This window comes from Pseudophryne corroboree, chromosome 11, assembly GCF_028390025.1.
Source record: "Pseudophryne corroboree isolate aPseCor3 chromosome 11, aPseCor3.hap2, whole genome shotgun sequence".
NCBI classification, from domain to species: Eukaryota; Metazoa; Chordata; class Amphibia; order Anura; family Myobatrachidae; genus Pseudophryne; species Pseudophryne corroboree.
The window spans coordinates 18,266,023-18,290,589 of NC_086454.1; the positions used below are offsets into that span (position 1 = coordinate 18,266,023).

The 24,567-nt window shown below is 49.5% G+C and overlaps 1 protein-coding gene and 1 non-coding gene across 3 annotated transcripts in view; both read right to left on the reverse strand.

The window, feature by feature from the left end:
* Window positions 1-310: 310 nt before the first annotated feature.
* The window catches only part of CARS1 (cysteinyl-tRNA synthetase 1), a 69,784-nt gene continuing 45,527 nt past the window's right edge, over window positions 311-24,567 (reverse strand). For both annotated transcript variants that reach the window (XM_063946325.1, XM_063946324.1), the window contains 10 exons: window positions 19,810-19,913; window positions 8,431-8,528; window positions 7,595-7,784; window positions 6,978-7,046; window positions 5,955-6,036; window positions 5,007-5,087; window positions 4,387-4,454; window positions 3,447-3,506; window positions 2,383-2,466; window positions 311-705 (listed from right to left, as the gene is read on the reverse strand). In XM_063946325.1, the coding sequence (XP_063802395.1) occupies window positions 574-705; window positions 2,383-2,466; window positions 3,447-3,506; window positions 4,387-4,454; window positions 5,007-5,087; window positions 5,955-6,036; window positions 6,978-7,046; window positions 7,595-7,784; window positions 8,431-8,528; window positions 19,810-19,913 (968 nt within the window). In that variant the 3' untranslated portion in view covers window positions 311-573. The remainder of the gene's footprint in view (window positions 706-2,382; window positions 2,467-3,446; window positions 3,507-4,386; window positions 4,455-5,006; window positions 5,088-5,954; window positions 6,037-6,977; window positions 7,047-7,594; window positions 7,785-8,430; window positions 8,529-19,809; window positions 19,914-24,567) is intronic.
* On the reverse strand, window positions 11,808-11,923 carry LOC134971062 (U5 spliceosomal RNA). The gene has a single exon (XR_010190211.1). It is a non-coding gene; the product is annotated as a U5 spliceosomal RNA (small nuclear RNA).

The following is a 24,567-nucleotide window of genomic DNA, read 5'->3' on the forward strand; positions in this document are numbered from 1 at the left end:
GGGCCCAAGGTATGTGTCCACTGTCTCCAATAAATACTATGTATGCCTATAAGTACTGATAAAAATAATGTCACCACACTGACACCATGTGTGCGCCAGCGTGGTGACACCACTGGTTCCTGGCTGGATTGTAAACTTCGCTTTCAGCATCGTGTGGGTGTCGGGATGGATGGAACAGAGCAGCAACTAATACAAAAGAGAAACGAGCGCTACGACACACAAGAAAATACACCCGCGTAAATAACAATAACAATCGGGCATTAAAATAAAACATTATTTTCTATAGGAAAAAACCAGCCTGGCACAAAGCGTCTTATACCGGATTTATTATTCGCCAGTGGCAGTGTGTAACTGGTAGATGAATCCCCCCCACCTTGCTGCAGATTATAACAGTCAGGCTGGCATAGAACTGAAGTACCCGCAGTGGGACATAACTTACTGGTGATAGTCTGGACGCTACGCCATGGAAATCCTGGCGTTGCAATGTGCGCACTGACGGGCAATGCGCATGAATAAATACACTCGCAGTCCTATACATTATTTGATCGCGCACTTTCTTCTCCTTGTTACCGTTTAAGCATTTCCATTTTGAACCATATGCAGATATTCTTTGTACAGTTTTTCTTGAGCTTCGAATAGTTTCCTGAGTTTTTTGGTCTGGCCCTTACTTAATTCCTTGCCCTCGGTATCGTGCGTGGGAAACCCCTAATGAAGAATACAAAAACAAAATCTTTAAATCAAGTCAAATAAAAAACAAAAAATACCATTCGCTGAACTTTCAATCATTAGAATGTGCATGTTTTCTTGTAACTTTTACTAAACTGATGGCTTTAACTTTCCCACTTCGTTCTGTGCATTTCAGCCATGTATCTAAATCATCGGACAGTGCTATTTATTGTTACGTCACATAACAGTTACAGATCTGTTCTGCTTTCTCCTTATTGGAAGAACTGTACTCAGAAAACGGTTGTGTGTACAATCTAAGAGTCCCCCCCCCCACCCCCCCCAAAAAAAAAAAAATATTAAAAAAATTACAGTGTATGATTACATAGAGACATGGCTAAGCAGCACAGAAGCCACAATGATAGAGCAAGGTATCAACACCAATACATTCACATCATCTAGTATTGGACAAATGTTTGTAACTCGCTATCAGCTCTTCATCAGCCATGTCAGCAATAGTTAGTAGATGAATCAGCAATATATTAGTTTTTATTAGAATAAAAAGGACACGACGGGTCAGAATGAACATCCCATTTGTATAACAGACGGGCACAGGGAAGGCAGCCTGTTCAGGTCCCTACCGCATAGCAATAACCCTCTGCCCTGCTCAGCCACCCTGTGGGATATATTAATATTACTGAGCCCTTTACAGTTCCCTTCTGCACCCTTGTCCAGCCAGGTCAAGGGACCTGAACAGGCTGCCTTCCCTGTGCCCGTCTGCTATGCAAATCCGCTTCTGTCTAGCAAAGGTCTATCTCTTGTTGCCAGTACAGGCTACATTATACATTATATACTATTTTAATTTTCCCATTTGTCTAATGATGAGCAGAAGGGATCAATAAATTTGCAGGGATCCCCCTAGGGGCTAACTTTACAGGCGACAAGCACCATTGTTCTATCATTTAGCCAAGCTTCTAAACAGCGACCACTGGGGATCTGTATCCTGTTCTGTGACTGTGCAAAGCAATCACAGTGGGGCTAATTCAGACCGGATAACTCGCTAGGGTTTTTTTTGCAGGCCTGCGTTTGCATAGTTGCCGCCTATAGGGGAGTGTATTTTAGCTTTACAAGTGTAGCCCAGGGCTTACTCAGCCGCTGCGATCACTTCAGCCTGTCCGGGACCGGAATGGACGTCAGGAACCCGCCCTGCAAACGCTTGGACACGCCTGCGTTTTTCCAACCACTCCCAGAAAACGGTCAGTTGACACCCACAAACGCCTTCTTCCTGTGTCAATCTCCTTGCGAAAGCCCGTGCGAATGGATTCTTCGCACAAACCCATCGCTAAGCGGCGATCCGCTTTGTACCCGTGCGATGCGCCTGCGCATTGCGTTGCATACGCATGCGCAGTTTACACCTGACCGCAGGCTGTTTGAAACGCAGCCTAGTGATCAGGTCTGAATTAGGCTCAGTGTCCAGTCCACAAACCGTGTAATGCGTAAGTTAGGCAACGCTTTCTCTTTGGGTGCCAGACTTCAACATTACAGGCCCCCAAAAAAAGCATCCGGAGTGCCACCGCCCTTATAACATGCACAAACATTTACAAAAAAGACGGACGCGTGCCCATGCCCAGTTGCAACAAGTGGCGCGCTTTTACATGTTGCAAGCAATTAATCTTTTCTAGGAGTCCACATAAACTGTACAACCAGCGGGCTACTCACAGTTTCATCAAACTTGGAGAATTTGTCACTTTCCGCTTTAAACATCTCACTCGGACAGATCTTCATCTTCGTCAGTTTTGCGGCCTGCGGAAAACATAGCATAGAACAGTCTGACAACCAGTCAGGACATACGTGCAGACAGTCACTTTATACCTCAGCTTCTATCAGGGAGCTATTACACTGAAAATACCTCCGAGCACTGGACATAGGCAACTCTACAGTGTGGCAAATATATAGTAATGCGTCATTGACTCAGAAAATGTGACTGGACAGTAACGGGTCCAAATGTTAGTCCCACATTCCATCCTGTGCCAAAAAGCAGAACGCTCTTCCTAATTATTTTAGGTGTTCCCTTGCAAAATATCCCCAACTCTTCCATCAATGTAATACTGTAAAGGAGAGAAAAAAAAATGTAAAATAAAAGAAGAGATGGCCGGATTTTTCTCCCAGACACCTGATAAGATTTGTATTCCCAGATTTATCCTCAAATATCCTGTATTTTTTCTTTTGCGCTTTGCGCTGCTGCACACAAGGCCGACATGTAGAAAACGTACTGCTACTGTAATCGCTGTGCAGAATGGAAATACTTGTGCAGGGTATTAGTGCATTCATGGATGGATGAGACTCCGAAGCTTCGGAAGTGCAGCTTCCACAGCATCCGTTCCGTCATGAGGGATCAGTGTCACGTTGAGCAGATTATTGACGGAGAAAATAGAAGCAGAAGGGAAACAGGACTTCCGCCCATTGTCTGGGAGAACAGCCAGTCTCATCGTAAGACTTACAGCAACTGCTGCGCTGTACACGCCGACGGCTACTGTATTATACCGTAACCTTAACACACGGCGTCACAGCGGTCTCTGCAGACTATCAGTCCTAGGCAGCAGAACTAGAATTGATCCATGAGAGACAATCAGTGATGTTGCCGGTTACTACACAGTATTCTTATGTGCAGTGGTGCAGACCCTACAATGCTGGTTTATTAGACGAGTACGCTGCAAACCGTCACTAGCTCTTGCAACATCATTGCGGCAAGTGGCACCATATAAGGCACAGGACAGATATACCTCCTGTTCCTGTTTCTTTCTCGCAGCTTCTTCTTTTTTCCTTCTCTTCTCCTCCTCAGCCTGAATAAAATAAAATACACAAACAGGGACATATCATCCATTAGGTGCAGCCACTCAGCACAACATAGCTGGGGAGACACATCAGAACAGTCATCTAGCGGATTAAAAACAACGGACACAACAAATAAGAAAGTGGATGATTGGTGAAGGTTATTCTGCAAGGCAATCTGGCTTAATCGCTTATAAACTACAGAAAATCATTTTCTGTAGCACTAGTCTTTATATAAATTGTGTCTTTGGTTACACAGCTTAAACTCAAAACATTTATAAATAGGTCATTTATGGAAAATGGGAGCACAGGTGTCCCAAAAAGATGTGGTAACCCCCGGCAACCTGACATTTGCTTTCTTTCAAGATTCTACTTGCAAGATCAGTTACACTGTGGTTGCTATGGGTTACAGCAAGTTGCCAGCGCAGATGTTTTTCATAAAAGCCCCCATTAAGCTGCTAGTGTGAGCAGTCCTTGTATCTGTGCGTGTTGTGTCCTCACTGACAGCCATACAGTTCTATGATGGTAACACAGCGTACAAAACCGTATGAGCGGAACATTGCTCTCTGTACTCAACGCTGCATATAAATATCATCCTGCAACTTAGCGATAAAATTAAGTCAATTAAAGTTGGGTTAGCCGCATGTTTATTACACTTTAATGATCAATCCTAAATGACAGCTTCTGCCCGGTCTAGCGAGTTACAACTTCCGCTCTAGTTGGGTGTATAAGTGTCACCTTTCATCGACGCACCCTGCGCACTGTTCTCCCTGGACTGACAAATGGACAGTGTAGCGATATATTATTAAGTAAGGCCACAAACGGACACTGCAGTGAAATATTATGACCTTATTATTTATCTTATGAAGAAAGAGGAGCCGACTCCGTTACCTTTTTCTTTTCCTCTTTTTCCTTCAGTAAAGTTTCTTTGTCCACAAGTTTGACCACGGTTGGAAGCCCTAAAATACAGAACATTTCACATAAACTGGAGAGGTTTATCCAAGTCTCAAAGCTGCTTACTCCTGTCCAATGAAAAGCCATGTCTCTGATTACTGATGGACTGTAAGTCCCAGCACACCCAGCAGCCAGGCAAAGCATGATGGGACTTTTATTTCTATTCCAGAAAGACAATCCTGCTGCTGATATTCACATTCTCCTGACCGTCAGGAACCGACCAGCAGCTGCACATCTGTTATAACCCATACATTTGCACTGGAACACACAGCGGCATGTAAATACCAGCAACTGCATCAGAACTGGCCCCCTTTGCAGCCTATTCTTTTTGTACATCGCTCTATGGAGCGTTGTCCAGCGGTACCATAAGTGCAACATATGGCAAATCGAGGGAAATTGGACTGACCCCTTAATGTGCTCTCAGTGTAAGTAATCAGGTTTTCAGTAACTCCACTAGCAACCTCTGTGTTCTCAGGGGCCTGCATTTATTCCCATGGCCAGTCTCAGACAATCTTAGTACCGCGGGTCAGCATACAGACAGAATAAGCTGCTGTTACCTTCATGGTCTTCTAGCCGCACGCCGAGGTCTGGGAGGACGTCATCGCGAAGAGCGTCGCACAGCTGCAGCACTCCTAGCACTGGGGGGAGGAATATTAAAAATGAAATTAAGGTAAAATAAGCAGCGTGTAGCAAAGTGCATAGTCTACACAAGTCCATACTGTCTTCCATTAACTTCCAAGTTATAACAGCTGGGTGGCAATCCGTATTTATATCATGTAGTGGGATGCGGTCAACATCTCGCCGGACGGAATCCCGGCGGACGAAATACCGCCACCGGAATCCCGACCGGCACAATCCCAACATATTCTCCCTCCGTGGGTGTCCACGACACCCATAGAGGGAGAATAAATTAGTGCGCCAAGCGTAGCAAGCCACCGTGCCAGCAGCGTAGCGAGCCCGCAAGGGGCTGCGTTCTGCTCGCCACCCCTGTCGGGATTGTGCTGGTCAGGATTCCGGTGTCGGGAATTTCGACCGCCGGGATCCCGTCCAGCGGGACTTCGTACTGAACCCCATGTAGTATATTACCCATCACTTGCAGCAAATATACTACTAAGCATATAAAGCATGGCTCTTCAACCTGTGGCCCTCTAGCTGCTGTGTAACTACACATCCCAGCATGCCCTGCCACAGTTTTGGAATTAAGGCATGCTAAAATTGAAGCAGGGCATGCTGGGATGTGTAGTTCCACAGCAGCTGGAGTGCCGCAGGTTGTAGAACCATGATATAAATAAACCCATTATCTGCTGAGGTCATGTAAAGGTGTACCCACAAAACCCGGGCTGCCCACACCCTGGCTGGTACAGATCACCCCTCTAATGACACTTTGATTTATTATATAATCATACAAGTAGGTCACATTCTGTATTTTTCCCATCCTGATTGCAAAGTAAATGTGTGACAGCACACAGGGCAGTTATACTCCAGGACACGCCAGCCGCTCTCACCTTTGTTCTCTCTGGCAATCTGACGAACGCCCTCTCTGAACTGGGACAGCACTTGAAGATACGGTATGACTGTGGACTCCAGCTGCAGGGAATCATTAATGGGATAAATAGACACTTAGACATAAGATGTGTCACGCTATCGCAGCGCCTGGCTGCAAACCACAAAACTAGATCATCTTTTACTTATATGGCGCCACAAAGGGGGAGCGGGGAGCAGAGTTGGGTATTGTAGAGGCCAGAGTACTAGGAGGAGGAACAGGGGTGGCTAAAGAGAGGAGTACTGAAGACACGTCTGTAGGCTGGGTGAGTGTCTGATAGAGGATGGGAGGGCATTCCATGGGATAGGAGCAGCAAGGGAGAAATATTGGTGTCAGACCAGGGAACAGGTGAGGCAGCAACCATTGGAAGAGCAAAGTGGGCTGGGGGGAGTGAGAGTGGGACTGAGACACGAGATGTAGGGAGGGATTCGAAAGTCAGCGAGACAGGGAGCCAGTGAAGAGACTGACAGGGGGGGAAGCAGAGGTGGGGCACTGCAAGAGGAAAAGGAAGCCTGCAGCAGAATTAACTAGACGGAAGGAGGGCTTGGCAGGAGATAGGTAGGCCAGTGGCGGTACTGTAACCAAGGCGAGAAATGATAGGAGAAGGGTTTTATTGACTTCCAGGATGAGAAAGGGGATAATATTGGGGAGATGGAGACAACAAGAATGGGAGTGGTACAGTATGTGTGGAGAGAGGGAATAGTCAAAGATGACACCCAGACACTGGTCTGATGACAATGATTTCAGTATTAGAGACACAGCACAAGGAAGCAGAAGATGGAGATGGCAGAGAGACAGCGGCTAACGCTAGAGGGACGGGAGAGGGCAGGCATAGTTAGAGTTAATCAAACGAAGTCCATATACCCTGAATATGCGAAATGAAGGAACAGCTCTGTATGTGCCAAGGGAACACTACAGATCTGTCCGGCCACAGAGGGGAAGATACAATGGAAATCTGCTCCTACCAAAGTATACTGAAACTTACATTAATATTTTGCGCACTTCCCCCAACAGGAAACCCAATGGGTTCTTCTCCTTCTATGGCTCCAAATATCTAGAAGACAACATTATGCTCTGTAAACTAGAGCGGCACATACACAACATAATAAGTACATCCTGTCCTGTCTGGTATTTACATGAATCTTGGACACAATTGCTCACTGTAGAACAGGTCAGAGGTCAGACACACCTCACTGACTCAGGTTAGGTTACAGTACTCATCGACCTGGTGGAGTCATGTGACTGCTCTATGGTGGCGGTCTCCCTGCTATGTATATAGGACCCAAGTCAAACATGCATGTAATGATGAGGTCGGATACAGAGGAAGACTGCGCATACACCTAAGTCGCACTGTGTATGTGTCCCACGGCGTGTACGCACAGAGACGCATTTGTGACGGAGATGCACGGTGTTCCTGGGGAGTGACTGTTCAGATTCACGCACATTATGTGCTCAGCCACACTTTCTGGGCTCCGCTATGTAATCTTCTACAGTCTCCAGCTCCCCGAGGACGTCTGCACTGTCTGACATAAGACACACACAGTATCTACTGAATGCCTAAAATCATTGTAAAGACCTGGATTTAAAGGGACAAGGACTTACCTTGAGCATGCTGGTGAGGTAGGTGCTGATGCTCTCCAATAACATCCTATTGGGGGGCTGCTTAGCGGCCTTCCTGGATGCAATGTAGGAGTTACACTGACTGACCAGCGAGCGCATTTCTTCCATGACAGTCCGGGTGTCCATGTTATCGCACAGAGCTGCGTGCACAGCGGCCTTCTTGTTATAGAAACTAGTGTGACAGACAAGACACTAACCATCAGCATAATGAGGGGAGGCGGACACAACAGGATGGGGGAAGCTGGTGGGGCACCACCGCAGAGTAAGCAGGCACACGAGGAGGTGTCGGGATTCGTATAAATAGCGCTCACGTATCACCATTATCACTTATTCAGCGGAAGGGAATCATATATATTACATCCAACTGGTACAGCACGACGGGTGCAACGTGCAGCACGACGGGTGCAACGTGCAGCACGACGGGTGCAACGTGCAGCACGACGGGTGCAACGTCACTGCCCATTGGGGAAATTCATTACAGACCAAGGTGGAGATGTATTAAGCAGTGACAAGTGTGGGTATGTGGACAGCTGTCCAACAAGTGTCACTAAGGCACTGTGTAATCTCTGGTTGTTCTACAGCTGCTGTGGGAGTACAAGTCCCAGCATACCCTGTCAGAACCACAGTATACTCTGCACAAGGGTGTAAAAGTACATAATGACTCCGAACAATTGCGGGCATTAGACAAGGAGGAAGATTTGCCGGAAGCGACTCCCCCACAGCAGTATATAAAACATGGAAGGTCACCGCTCTCAACGTTATGTAAGAGGTCACCCACGTGGTCTTATGCGGTATAATGTAAGATCATAAACACAAACCTGTCGTTGAGCTCGATCTCCTGAGATTCCCACCTCACAAAGCGGCCGGTGATATCCGTAGGGGTCCTCAGAATATCCTTCACATTTAAAAAGAATTCCTGAGGATAGAAAGTGACCTCATCAGTGACAGTGCCACGCGTGACCTCATCAGTATGGGCCTGATTCAGGGGTGGCCGCTAATACAGTAGTGACCGCCTCTGTTTACACAGTGGGTCTGCGGCATTATATTAATGACACAGCCAATGGCATTCGATCTGAGACGCTAACTGGCTGCAGCTCTAATCCTCTGCTTTATGTAAAAAGTTGCACCATCAGACATTAGAGCAGCCCCATGGTTGATCAGAATGTCAGTGGGAACAGGATCCGATGCCAGTTCAACTACGTCTTTGGCCACGACTCCCTCAACTCTGGCTAGTTCCCCCCCCACCCCCTTACCACCCAGGAACGCCCACAGGTGGTAACCATCGGGACGCATGTATATTGCAACTCGGAACCTTGGTTGATATCTGCAATCAACACTGCATCTATCCCCTGGATCAGGCCCCGTGTCACACTAATACCCATCCCCAGGATCGGGCCCCGTGTCACACTAATACCCATCCCCTGGATCGGGCCCCGTGTCACACTAATACCCATCCCCAGGATCGGGACCCGTGTCACGCTGTAATACCCAACCCCTGGATCGGGCCCCGTGTCACACTAATACCCATCCCCAGGATCGGGCCCCGTGTTACACTAATACCCATCCCCAGGATCGGGCCCCGTGTCACACTAATACCCATCCCCTGGATCGGGCCCCGTGTCACACTAATACCCATCCCCTGGATCGGGCCCCGTGTCACACTAATACCCATCCCCTGGATCGGGCCCCGTGTCACACTGTAATACCCATCCCCAGGATCGGGCCCCGTGTCACACTAATACCCATCCCCAGGATCGGGACCCATGTCACGCTGTAATACCCAACCCCTGGATCGGGCCCCGTGTCACACTAATACCCATCCCCAGGATCGGGCCCCGTGTCACACTAATACCCATCCCCAGGATCGGGACCCGTGTCACACTAATACCCATCCCCAGGATCGGGCCCCGTGTCACACTGTAATACCCATCCCCTGGATTGGGCCCCGTGTCACGCTGTAATACCCATCCCCTGGATCGGGCCCCGTGTCACGCTGTAATACCCATCCCCTGGATCGGGCCCCGTGTCACGCTGTAATAATAGGATTTTGGTACTTACCAGGTAAATCCTTTTCTTTGAATCCATAGGGGGCACTGGAGTACTCTTGGGATATGGACGGGCGTAGCCGAACAAAGGCACTGAATATTCAAATTTAGGACTCTCCCCCCCCTCCATATCCCCAAGTACCTCAGTGTACTTTGCCAGTGTTTTTTACTGAGCGAACAGGATATAGAGAGGTTGACAATGGAGAATCCCTATAACATAACGGACAACCACAAAGTTGATCCGTAACCTTATTGTCAACTAAACAGTTGACACCTTAACCGATAGAACTTTATAATTTGAGCCAATTGGTGAAAATGTGTTACCCTAAGCTCCTTCGAGCTTAATACCATCCAAGTTAAATTTGTTCACTAAGCTCCCTTGAGCTTACAACAACCCAGGTAAAACTGCTCTGGGTGGGCGTCCAGTGCCCCCTATGGATTCAAAGAAAAGGATTTACCTGGTAAGTACCAAAATCCTATTTTCTTTATCATCCACTAGGGGTCACTGGAGTACTCTTGGGACGTACCAAAGCTTCCCTCGTGGGCGGGAGAGCTGTTTGATACTTGTAACAGTAGGCAGCCAAAGCTAAATGCTGATGGCGCCACCATTCATAACGTGTAAACGTGCACAAACGTGGTGCACTAAAGGCTATGTAGCCGCGTCGTAGACGCTCCACGACCCGCTGGGTGTGACATTCCCACAGAACCTGTGGGATGCTATTACTGACGTAGGCGATTGTAACTTAGCCTTAAAGTAAGCCTGACTTGTAGTCATTATTATCCAACCGGATAAAATCTGCTGAGAAACTGGCTAACCCCAGTTTGCAGTATCATATAGAACAAACAACGTATTCATATCACGTACTACATATATAAACGCGTAACGCGTGTACCACATTCAGAATTTTAGAATGTGCTGTCCCCACAGGAACCACTATTGGTATATTGATGTGAAGAATACGAAAGCGGATTTCGTCGGAAGATCTGCTTTGTAATGAGAAAACTCAAATACGGTGGCTTGGAATACAAGGCACCCAAATATGAAAACAAAATCCTTGCCGAAGCACCCTTGGCGAAGCCAAGGCTAGAAGAAAAATGTTTTCCAAAGTGAGAACTTAATACCCATTTGTTGTAAGGGTTCAAAAATATGGAACTTAATTCCCATTTGTTGAAAGGATTCCAAAATATGAAAACTAAGAAATCTGAACCCAACCTCAAATCGCCTGGCGCTGTAGGTGGGATAAATAGAGTCTGAACTTTGGTGACACCTTGTAGAAAGAGGTTTACAGACGTAAATAGAGGCAAACGCTTTGAAAATAAGTTTACCACACAGATACCTGCACTCTTAGTGCAGATGAACGCAGTTTTCCATCCCATCCCGTTTAACAGAATACGGGTACTTGAAGTATGATGTTGGAAACTTCCGAGGTTTATAACCTATGTAAGCACACGAAATTTTTTTTTTTTTTTAATTATGAGCTGCCTTAAGCGGCTTACTATTTCGTAACATGGTTGGTATAACCGATACTGTAATTCTCTATTTTTTAAGAGAGCGGTCTGAACTCTCACCCCGTCAACCGCAGCTGCGGTACATAGATAATAGGTACATAGGTAACTATGGGTAAAAGAACGTTCCGTGATGTAACAGGTTGGCCGTATTATGAGCGGGCCAAGATCGTGTGCAAGTATTACTTGAAAATTCGAGAAGCAAACTTCTCCGAAACCCATGAGATACCACCAGTATGACTGTGACGAACTGTCTTCTGATCCGTTTTGGCAACGAAGAGAGAAGCGGAAAATGGTGGAGCCAGATACACGATGCTGAATGACCCCATGAATGTGATGTACACATACTGAGCTTTTGTAATTGTGGCGAGATGCCATTATGTATACTTGGGGTAACCGCCTTCTGTGGACTCACATATGAAACACCTCTGGATTTAATGTCCAGTTTTCAAGATCCAAACCCTGACGGGTGAGATCTTTTGTCTAACAAATGTCCACTCACGGATTGATGTCTTGACATTTTCACATAATGGCGTTCTGAGCCATTGAAGATTTGAGTTACCTGCCGCATTGCCATGCGGCTTCTTGGTTTTCACTGGTTGTTGTGTATGCAACTGCCGTTGCTTTGTTTGACTGCTTAAGGGCAGCGTGAGCCAGGCATGAAAAAACAAAATTACATGAAACTCACGGTTGTTCCTGTCCACAGAAATCTTTAGTAAAAAGCGAAAGATTTATTCGTTCTGAAGAGAACCCAGAGTCTATCCCTGGTCAGACTGAAAACGAATCATTTATTGCATTGTAAAATGCACAGAGTTCTAGGACATTTATTGACAGCAATCTGTCGTGTTTTAGAACCTTTGCGTTGAAAACACATCTTTATTCTTAATAAGTGAATACACCAATGTACCGCTGTGCGTGTACCTTTGTTCTTGCTGGTGTAGTAGGTAAAAGTCTTTGATTTACCTTATTTATAATCTTACCTAGGAATTGACATCGTTTAGACAGACTTAGATGTGATTGTTTTCAAACTTAATCTGCTACCGCAGTATACCTTAGTAGCGCAAGCTAGAGGAACTTTGTTGATACATAGTTTTTATGTGAGATGAGCTATCATCCCAACATCACTTTGGTAAATACCGGGAGCGATAAGCAACGGTATAAATGAAATGGTTAATGGTTGTGGCGATTTGCAAACGCTAGAACCTGTGATGAAGAAACCGGACTGGGTAAATACGCATTGTGAAGATCAAATGCAATTATACAATTTTGTGGCTGCAATAAGCAAAAACTAACTGCAGAAAATCCATTTTCATTTTCTAACTGTAGTAAATGACTTGCTGATTGATATTGCAACGGAGCTGTTTGATTTTGCTCAAACAGACGGGAATAAGTAATTTTGACTCTGTTGGCGTACTATTGCCTGGTTTATAAACCAGCAAAGACTAAATGACAACCTGCCAAACCGTTCGCCAGAAGCAGTTTTGTACTCTAAGCTGTAAATAGCTGAGACATATATGAGTTGAAGTCATGAAACCTCGCAAATGTAACCTGAAAAGACGCACTTCCACAATTGTAAAAGAGGTCATCAAACCACTGGCTTGCTGACTGTAACGTCCTGTCGTTACAAGGCGTGAGTGATTTTTATAAAGGAATAAAACGCCGTTACAAGTATATTGTATGCGCTAATGGCAGAATATCGTAAAGGGATAAAATGTCGTTACACATATATCCAATTTAGGAGCAAACAAGCTCTGGCCTTGTCGCGCTTAACTAGCGACATTGAAAATAACCGGCGTTAGCAAAAGCTTTACAGATATACTCTGCAGCTTCTTTTAACCGTGATCGGCATGTTTGACAGAAACGCATATACCAATGGCGGATCGCGTCCTTTTGGAAACGATTATGTATGGTTGTTCAAAACCCCGCACTATCTGAATGCTGGACTAATGTACCCTTCTCACTTGTAGTTATCGGTGTGAGATTTGACATAGAATCGTGCATTAAATTATAAGACTAGTGAAATAAACACTCTGGTACCCAAAGGAAAATTGTCACTTTGGAAAGATTGTCTTTTGTTAGCGCTGGCGGAGTTATTCTGAGACTCAGATTACCGCTGTTTTAATTTGAATTGCCAATGTTAACATTTTTAGTCTGCACTAGAGCCTTATTCGCTATGTAGACAGACATCATAATAGGCGACAGACACTTGCACGACTTAATAACATTATTATATGGCATATATATCTATATATATATGTTATTGCTGAACAGCATATTTATTAGGAAACTAAAGTCTTTATGTGAAAAGCAGTTCACATGGGCATGAAACCCGAACCAAATTCCTACTAACACCCCTGCGCCTTCTGGTGGCTTAAAGATGTAGGGCAGGAATGTTCTAGAATTATCTTGAACTAAAAAATTCCCACTAACACCCCTGCGCCTCCTTGTGGAGTAGAGGTGTATGGTCTGGAATTATAACTGGAAAACCAGCAATGATTAAAATGGCCGTCATGCCATGCTTTCCCAGAAAATCACAGTACAGGTTACCTGCTGCAGTTTTAATATAGGCTTAATAGCCTATTATACAGTTACTTTGCCCAGGTGTAGGATACAGTAAAATATATGCATTTATTCAAATAATATGAGCACTGCCTGCAGTGTATTTATCTTGCAACTGTAACCAAAAATAACAGAAAACATGGTTAAACGTGCAATAGGTTATGCCACTGATAACCTATTGCCAGCCAAAGCCTCATATATATATTATATATATATACAAAGTGTTTACACATATAATCACAGTTCATACTGATATTATAGACAGTTTCGCCAGCAAAAGCTTCATTATATGTATATATATATATAAAACGTGCTGAAACATCACAGTACACAGTGTACATTGTTTAACGTGCTGCGCTGCTTGTGTATTTTGAACCCCTGCAGCCTTTGCTGCTGCTATGGGTATTATTCCCCCCCCCCCCCCCCCCTGCATCCCTTACCTGCAGCGTACGGAGATCGGGAGCAGGGAGAGCAGGAGAGCCTGAATCTAGCGCCGGGGAGCCGTCCGGCAGCTGCTTCCTACAGCAGTACACAGTCTCCCTGTGTCTGCGGTGTCTCTCTGGAAGAGTGGCCTGCGTCCTTTAGTGACGTGCGGCCGCTCTCTTTAGTAGAGGAGCGTCTCGGCGGCGTGTAGCGGTGCCGGGCCATCAGAGCAGTGAGAGCGGCCGGCGTCTGAGTGACGTGCGGCCGCTCTGCTTAGTTGAGCGCCCGGAGAATGTCGGCGGCGTGTAACGGTGCCGCATCAGAGCAGTGAGAGCGGCCGGCGTCTGAGTGACGTGCGGCCGCTCTGCTTAGTTCAGCCCAGGAGAATGTCGGTGGCGTGTAGCGGTGCCGTGCCCTCAGAGCAGTGAGAGCGGCCGGCGTCTGAGTGACGTGCGGCCGCTCTGCTTAGTACAGCGCACGGAGATTCTCGTACCGGGCCATCAGCGCAGTGAGAGCGGCCAACGTCTGAGTGACGTGCGGCCGCTCTGCGCATCGTTCAGCAAGACCTTCAGCGGCGTGCTCTTTCTACAGTATAACACTCACGTGCTCAGCGGCTATGGCATTTCTACAGTATAACACTCACACACAGCAGGGCGGCAGCGTGAGCTGACCGCCCTGACACTCATACCTTGTGCCGCCTTCTCTTCTCTCTGCAAGCTCCGTTTCAGCCTCATCTTGGCTGTGACGGAGCTTCTGTAAGCTCCTTGCAGCTGTAGATCCTTCCAGCTCTTTGTCTTATCCTGGCTGTGACGGAGCTTCTTTCTGTAAGCTCCGTTCAGTTTGCAGGAGACAGTGGCTGCCTGTGGCTGTGAGGGTGCTCTTTGTGAGGACCGACACGCCATGCGCTTGCCTATAGCGCCTGTGGCTGTGAGGGTGCTCTTTGTGAGGACCGACACGCCATCCGCTGCCTTGCAGCGGCACCATCCCGGACCCATGTTTTTCCATAAACTGAGACGGGAAGTGTAAAAATTAAAAATAAAAATCTGAAAAGTGGCCATTGCCACAAGCCGATGTTCATCTGTGAGCACCGAAAAAACACTGGCAAAGTACACTGAGGTACTTGGGGATATGGAGGGGGGGGGAGAGTCCTAAATTTGAATATTCAGTGCCTTTGTTCGGCTACGCCCGTCCATATCCCAAGAGTACTCCAGTGACCCCTAGTGGATGATAAAGAAAACCATCCCCTGGATCGGGCCCAGTGTCACACTGTAATACCATCCCCTGGATCGGGCCCCATGTCACGCTGTAATACCCATCCCCAGGATCGGGCCCCGTGTCACGCTGTAATACCCATCCCCTGGATTGGGCCCCATGTTACGCTGTAATATCCATCCCCAGGATCGGGCCCCGTGTCACACTGTAATACCCATCCCCTGGATCGGGCCTCGTGTCACGCTGTAATACCCATCCCCAGGATCGGGCCCCGTGTCACGCTGTAATACCCATCCCCTGGATCGGGCCCCGTGTCACGCTGTAATACCCATCCCCTGGATCGGGCCCCGTGTCACACTGTAATACCATCCCCTGGATCGGGCCCAGTGTCACACTGTAATACCATCCCCTGGATCGGGCCCCATGTCACACTGTAATACCATCCCCTGGATCGGGCCCAGTGTCACACTGTAATACCATCCCCTGGATCGGGCCCCATGTCACGCTGTAATACCCATCCCCTGGATCGGGCCCCGTGTCACGCTGTAATACCCATCCCCTGGATCGGGCCCCGTGTCACACTGTAATACCATCCCCTGGATCGGGCCCCGTGTCACACTGTAATACCATCCCCTGGATCGGACCCCGTGTCACGCTGTAATAACCATCCCCTGGATCGGGCCACGTGTCACGCTGTAATACTCATCCCCTGGATCGGGCCCCGTGTCACGCTGTAATACCATCCCCTGGATCGGGCCCCGTGTCACACTGTAATAACCATCCTCTGGATCGGGCCCCGTGTCACGCTGTAATACCATCCCCTGGATCGGGCCCCGTGTCACACTGTAATACCATCCCCTGGATCGGGCCCCGTGTCACACTGTAATACCATCCCCTGGATCGGGCCACGTGTCACACTGTAATACCATCCCCTGGATCGGGCCCCGTGTCACACTGTAATACCATCCCCTGGATCGGGCCACGTGTCACACTGTAATACCATCCCCTGGATCGGGCCCCATGTCACACTGTAATACCATCCCCTGGATCGGGCCCCGTGTCACACTGTAATACCATCCCCTGGATCGGGCCCCGTGTCACACTGTAATACCATCCCCTGGATCGGACCCCGTGTCACGCTGTAATAACCATCCCCTGGATCGGGCCACGTGTCACGCTGTAATACTCATCCCCTGGATCGGGCCCCGTGTCACGCTGTAATACCATCCCCTGGATCAGGCCCCGTGTCACACTGTAATAACCATCCTCTGGATCGGGCCCCGTGTCACGCTGTAATACCATCCCCTGGATCGGGCCCCGTGTCACACTGTAATACCCATCCCCTGGATCGGGCCCCGTGTCGCGCTGTAATACCATCCCCTGGATCGGGCCCCGTGTCACGCTGTAATACCATCCCCAGGATCGGTCCCCGTGTCACACTGTAATACCATCCCCTGGATCGGGCCCCGTGTCACGCTGTAATACCATCCCCTGGATCGGGCCCCGTGTCACGCTGTAATACCATCCCCAGGATCGGTCCCCGTGTCACGCTGTAATACTCATTCCCTGGATCGGGCCCCGTGTCACACTGTAATACCATCCCCTGGATCGGGCCCCGTGTCACACTGTAATACCATCCCCTGGATCGGGCCCCGTGTCACACTGTAATACCATCCCCTGGATCGGGCCACGTGTCACGCTGTAATACCATCCCCTGGATCGGGCCCCGTGTCACGCTGTAATACCATCCCCAGGATCGGTCCCCGTGTCACACTGTAATACCATCCCCTGGATCGGGCCCCGTGTCACACTGTAATACCCATCCCCTGGATCAGGCCACGTGTCACACTGTAATACCATCCCCTGGATCGGGCCCCGTGTCACACTGTAATACCATCCCCTGGATCGGGCCACGTGTCACACTGTAATACCATCCCCTGGATCGGGCCCCGTGTCACACTGTAATACCATCCCCTGGATCGGGCCACGTGTCACACTGTAATACCATCCCCTGGATCGGGCCCCGTGTCACGCTGTAATACCATCCCCTGGATCGGGCCCCGTGTCACGCTGTAATACCCATCCCCTGGATCGGGCCCCGTGTCACGCTGTAATACCCATCCCCTGGATCGGGCCCCGTGTCACGCTGTAATACCCATCCCCTGGATCGGGCCCCGTGTCACGCTGTAATACCCATCCCCTGGATCGGGCCCCGTGTCACACTGTAATGCCCATCCCCTGGATCGGGCCCCGTGTCACACTGTAATAACCATCCCCTGGATCGGGCCCCGTGTCACACTGTAATAACCATCCCCTGGATCGGGCCCCGTGTCACACTGTAATAACCATCCCCTGGATCGGGCCCCGTGTCACACTGTAATACCCATCCCCTGGATCGGGCCCCGTGTCACGCTGTAATACCCATCCCCTGGATCGGGCCCCGTGTCACACTGTAATACCATCCCCTGGATCGGGCCCCGTGTCACGCTGTAATACCATCCCCTGGATCGGGCCCCGTGTCACGCTGTAATACCCATCCCCTGGATCGGGCCCCGTGTCACGCTGTAATACCCATCCCCTGGATCGGGCCCCGTGTCACGCTGTAATACCCATCCCCTGGATCGGGCCCCGTGTCACGCTGTAATACCCATCCCCTGGATCGGGCCCCGTGTCACGCTGTAATACTCATCCCCTGGATCGGGCCCCGTGTCACGCTGTAATAACCATCCCCTGGATCGGGCCCCGTGTCACGCTGTAATACCCATCCCCTGGATCGGGCCCCGTATCACGCTGTAATACCCATCCCCTGGATCGGGCCCCGTGTCACGCTGTAATACCCATCCCCTGGATCGGGCCCCGTGTCACGCTGTAATACCCATCCCCTGGATCGGGCCCCGTGTCACGCTGTAATACTCATCCCCTGGATCGGGCCCCGTGTCACGCTGTAATACCATCCCCTGGATCGGGCCCCGTGTCACGCTGTAATACCCATCCCCTGGATCGGGCCCCGTGTCACGCTGTAATACCCATTCCCTGGATCGGGCCCCGTGTCACGCTGTAATAACCATCCCCTGGATCGGGCCCCGTGTCACACTGTAATACCATCCCCTGGATCGGGCCCCGTGTCACGCTGTAATACCATCCCCTGGATCGGGCCCCGTGTCACGCTGTAATACCATCCCCTGGATCGGGCCACGTGTCACACTGTAATACCCATCCCCTGGATCGGGCCCCGTGTCGCGCTGTAATACCATCCCCTGGATCGGGCCCCGTGTCACGCTGTAATACCATCCCCTGGATCGGGCCCCGTGTCACGCTGTAATACCATCCCCTGGATCGGGCCCCGTGTCACACTGTAATACCCATCCCCTGAATCGGGCCCCGTGTCACGCTGTAATACCCATCCCCTGGATCGGGCCCCGTATCACGCTGTAATACCCATCCCCTGGATCGGGCCCAGTGTCACGCTGTAATACCCATCCCCTGGATCGGGCCCCGTGTCACGCTGCAATACCCATCCCCAGAATCGGGCCCCGTGTCACGCTGTAATACCCATCCCCTGGATCGGGCCCCGTATCACGCTGTAATACCCATCCCCTGGATCGGGCCCCGTGTCACACTGTAATACCCATCCCCTGGATCGGGCCCCGTATCACGCTGTAATACCCATCCCCTGGATCGGGCCCCGTATCACGCTGTAATACCCATCCCCTGGATCGGGCCCCGTGTCACGCTGTAATACCCATCCCCTGGATCGGGCCCCGTGTCACGCTGTAATACTCATCCCCTGGATCGGGCCCCGTGTCACGCTGTAATAACCATCCCCTGGATCGGGCCCCGTGTCACGCTGTAATATCATCCCCTGGATCGGGCCCCGTGTCACGCTGTAATACCCATCCCCTGGATCGGGCCCCGTGTCACGCTGTATTACCCATCCCCTGGATCGGGCCCCGTGTCACGCTGTAATACCATACCCTGGATCGGGCCCCGTGTCACGCTGTAATACCCATCCCCTGGATCGGGCCCCGTGTCACGCTGTAATACCCATCCCCTGGATCGGGCCCCGTGTCACGCTGTAATACTCATCCCCTGGATCGGGCCCCGTGTCACGCTGTAATACTCATCCCCTGGATCGGGCCCCGTGTCACGCTGTAATAACCATCCCCTGGATCGGGCCCCGTATCACGCTGTAATAACCATCCCCTGGATCGGGCCCCGTGTCACGCTGTAATATCATCCCCTGGATCGGGCCCCGTGTCACGCTGTAATACCCATCCCCTGGATCGGGCCCCGTGTCACGCTGTATTACCCATCCCCTGGATCGGGCCCCGTGTCACGCTGTAATACCATACCCTGGATCGGGCCCCGTGTCACGCTGTAATACCCATCCCCTGGATCGGGCCCCGTGTCACGCTGTATTACCCATCCGTAATTTACTTGTCATCTGCTCACATTCATGAACTTCTCGTACTGGACGGCCGACTCCATGGTGTTGCTAGAATAATCCAGCGTGTCCTTCCAGGAGTGCATGAGGAACGCCAGACGCAGCTGCCGGGCTGCAGGGAGGAATTATTATTATTATTATCCTTTATTTATATGGCGCCACAAGGGTTCCGCAGCGCCCAATTACAGAGTACATATGCACATAATCAAACAGGAAAACAGCAACTTACAGTTGATGACAGTATAGGACAAGTACAGGGTATATAGACATAGTTATATCAGCAGATGACACTGGAATAAGTATCAGGTGGCAGAAGACTGCTGGAGTTGATGCAGTTGAAGATTATTAAAGTAAGAAAGGATAAGCACATGAGGGAAGAGGGCCCTGCTCGTGAGAGCTTACATTCTAAAGGGGAGGGGTAGACAGACAGGGGTGACACAGATGGGGTACATAGAGAGTGAAGAACAGAGGGTTAGGATGAGAGATGACTGGGTTTGGTGAAGAAGTGGGTCTTGAGAGCCCGTTTGAAGTTTTGTAGAGAGGTGGAGAGTCTGAGGGGGAGAGGTAGGGAATTCCAAAGAAGTGGTGCAGCACGTGAGAAATCTTGGAGGTAGGAGAGGGAGGAAGTAATCAGAAGACAGGAGAGCCGGCGTGCATTAGCAGAGCGAAGAGGACGGGTGGGAGTGTAAAGGGAGATAAGGTCACTTACATTAATAGTAACAACACGCAGAATACAGAGAGATGGAAAGGGAGAGAATACACAATGCAGTGGCAAAAGGAAAGAATGAGGCACAGGGCAGGGGGAAACAGGCGCAGAATGAGGCACAGGGTGGGGGAAAATAAGATTTTACTTACCGATAAATCTATTTCTCGTAGTCCGTAGTGGATGCTGGGGACTCCGTCAGGACCATGGGGAATAGCGGCTCCGCAGGAGACAGGGCACAAAAGTAAAAGCTTTAGGATCAGGTGGTGTGCACTGGCTCCTCCCCCTATGACCCTCCTCCAAGCCTCAGTTAGGATACTGTGCCCGGACGAGCGTACACAATAAGGAAGGATTTTGAATCCCGGGTAAGACTCATACCAGCCACACCAATCACACTGTACAACCTGTGATCTGAACCCAGTTAACAGCATGATAACAGCGGAGCCTCTGAGAAGATGGCTCACAACAACAATAACCCGATTGTTGTACCAATAACTATGTACAAGTATTGCAGACAATCCGCACTTGGGATGGGCGCCCAGCATCCACTACGGACTACGAGAAATAGAATTATCGGTAAGTAAAATCTTGTTTTCTCTAACGTCCTAGTGGATGCTGGGGACTCCGTCAGGACCATGGGGATTATACCAAAGCTCCCAAACGGGCGGGAGAGTGCGGATGACTCTGCAGCACCGAATGAGAGAACTCCAGGTCCTCTTTAGCCAGGGTATCAAATTTGTAGAATTTTACAAACGTGTTCTCCCCCCGACCACGTAGCTGCTCGGCAGAGTTGTAATGCCGAGACCCCTCGGGCGGCCGCCCAGGATGAGCCCACCTTCCTTGTGGAATGGGCATTTACATATTTTGGCTGTGGCAGGCCTGCCACAGAATGTGCAAGCTGAATTGTACTACACATCCAACGAGCAATCGTCTGCTTAGAAGCAAGAGCACCCAGTTTGTTGGGTGCATACAGGATAACAGCAAGTCAGTTTTCCTGACTCCAGCCGTCCTGGAAACCGATATTTTCAGGGCCCTGACAACATCTAGCAACTTGGAGTCCTCCAAGTCCCTAGTAGCCGCAGGTACCACAATAAGCTGGTTCAGGTGAAACGCTGACACCACCTTAGGGAGAAACTGGGGACGAGTCCGCAGCTCTGCCCTGTCCGAATGGACAATCAGATACGGGCTTTTGTGAGACAAAGCCGCCAATTCTGACACTCGCCTGGCCGAGGCCAGGGCCAACATCATGGTCACTTTCCATGTGAGATATTTCAAAGCCACAGATTTGAGCGGTTTAAACCAATGTGATTTGAGGAATCCCAGAACTACGTTGAGATCCCACAGTGCCACTGGAGGCACAAAAGGGGGTTGTATATGCAGTACTCCCTTGACAAACTTCTGGACTTCAGGAACTGAAGCCAATTCTTTCTGGAAGAAAATCGACAGGGCCGAAATTTGAACCTTAATGGACCCCAATCTGAGGCCCATAGACACTCCTGTTTGCAGGAAATACAGGAATCGACCGAGTTGAAATTTCTTCGTGGAGCCTTCCTGGCCTCACACCACGCAACATATTTTCGCCACATGTGGTGATAATGTTGTGCGGTCACGTCCTTCCTGGCTTTGACCAGGGTAGGAATGACCTCTTCCGGAATGCCTTTTTCCCTTAGGATCCGGCGTTCAACCGCCATGCCGTCAAACGCAGCCGCGGTAAGTCTTGGAACAGACATGGTACGTGCTGAAGCAAGTCCCTTCTTAGCGGCAGAGGTCATGAGTCCTCTGTGAGTATCTCTTGAAGTTCCGGGTACCAAGTCCTTCTTGGCCAATCCGGAGCCACGAGTATAGTTCTTACTCCTCTACGTCTTATAATTCTCAATACCTTGGGTATGAGAAGCAGAGGAGGAAACACATACACCGACTGGTACGCCCACGGTGTTACCAGAACGTCCACAGCTATTGCCTGAAAGTCTCTTGACCTGGCGCAATACCTGTCCAGTTTTTTGTTCAGGCGGGACGCCATCATGTACACCTTTGGTCTTTCCCAACGGTTCACAATCATGTGGAAAACTTCCCGATGAAGTCCCCACTCTCCCGGGTGGAGGTCGTGCCTGCTGAGGAAGTCTGCTTCCCAGTTGTCCACTCCCGGAATGAACACTGCTGACAGTGCTATCACATGATTTTCCGCCCAGCGAAAAATCCTTGCAGTTTTTGCCATTGCCCTCCTGCTTCTTGTGCCGCCCTGTCTGTTTACGTGGGCGACTGCCGTGATGTTGTCCCACTGGATCAATACCGGCTGACCTTGAAGCAGAGGTCTTGCTAAGCTTAGAGCATTATAAATTGCCCTTAGCTCCAGTATATTTATGTGGAGAAAAGTCTCCAGACTTGATCACACTCCCTGGAAATTTTTTCCGTGTGACTGCTCCCCAGCCTCTCAGGCTGGCCTCCGTGGTCACCAGCATCCAATCCTGAATGCCGAATCTGCGGCCCTCTAGAAGATGAGCACTCTGTAACCACCACAGGAGAGACACCCTTGTCCTTGGAGATAGGGTTATCCGCTGATATATCTGAAGATGCGATCCGGACCATTTGTCCAGCAGATCCCACTGAAAAGTTCTTGCGTGGAATCTGCCGAATGGAATCGCTGCGTAATAAGCCACCATTTTTCCCAGGACTCTTGTGCAATGATGCACTGACACTTTTCCTGGTTTTAGGAGGTTCCTGACTAGCTCGGATAACTCCCTGGCTTTCTCCTCCGGGAGAAACACCTTTTTCTGGACTGTGTCCAGAATCATCCCTAGGAACAGCAGACGTGTCGTCGGAAACAACTGCGGTTTTGGAATATTTAGAATCCACCCGTGCGGTCGTAGAACTACTTGAGATAGTGCTACTCCGACCTCCAACTGTTCTCTGGACCTTGCTCTTATCAGGAGGTCGTCCATTTTCTTCGAAGAAGAATCATCATTTCGGGCATTACCTTGGTAAAGACCCGGAGTGCCGTGGACAATCCAAACGGCAGCGTCTGAAACTGATAGTGACAGTTCTGTACCACGAACCTGAGATACCCTTGGTGAGAAGGGCAAATTGGGACATGGAGGTAAGCATCCCTGATGTCCCGGGACACCATATAGTCCCCTTCTTCCTGGTTCGCTATCACTGCTCTGAGTGACTCCATCTTGATTTGAACCTTTGTAAGTGTTCAAATATTTCAGATTTAGAATAGGTCTCACCGAGCCATCTGGCTTCAGTACCACAATATAGTGTGGAATAATACCCCTTTCCTTGTTGTAGGAGGGTTACTTTGATTATCACCTGCTGGGAATACAGCTTGTGAATTGTTTCCAATACTGCCTCCCTGTCGGAGGGAGACGTTGGTAAAGCAGACTTCAGGAACCTGCGAGGGGAAACGTCTCGACTTTCCAATCTGTACCCCTGGGATACTACTTGTAGGATCCAGGGGTCCTGTACGGCTCCAGCGTCATGCTGAGAACTTGGCAGAAGCGGTGGAAGGCTTCTGTTCCTGGGAATGGGCTGCCTGCTGCAGTCTTCTTCCCTTTCCTCTATCCCTGGGCAGATATGCTTATGGGGACGAAAGGACTGAGGCTGAAAAGACGGTGTCTTTTTCTGCATAGATGTGACTTAGGGTAAAAACGGTGGATTTCCCAGCAGTTGCCGTGGCCACCAGGTCCGATGGACCGACCCCAAATAACTCCTCCCCTTTATACGGCAATACATCTTTGTGCCGTTTGGAATCTGCATCACCTGACCACTGTCGTGTCCATAAACATCTTTTGGCAGATATGGACATCGCACTTACTCTTGATGCCAGAGTGCAAATATCCCTCTGTGCATCTCGCATATATAGAAATGCATTCTTTAAATGCTCTATAGTAAATAAAATACTGTCCCTGTCAAGGGTATCAATATTTTCAGTCATGGAATCCGACCAAGCCACCCCCGCGCTGCACATCCAGGCTGAGGCGATCGCTGGTCGCAGTATAACACCAGTATGTGTGTATATACTTTTTAGGATATTTTTCAGCCTCCTATCAGCTGGCTCCTTGAG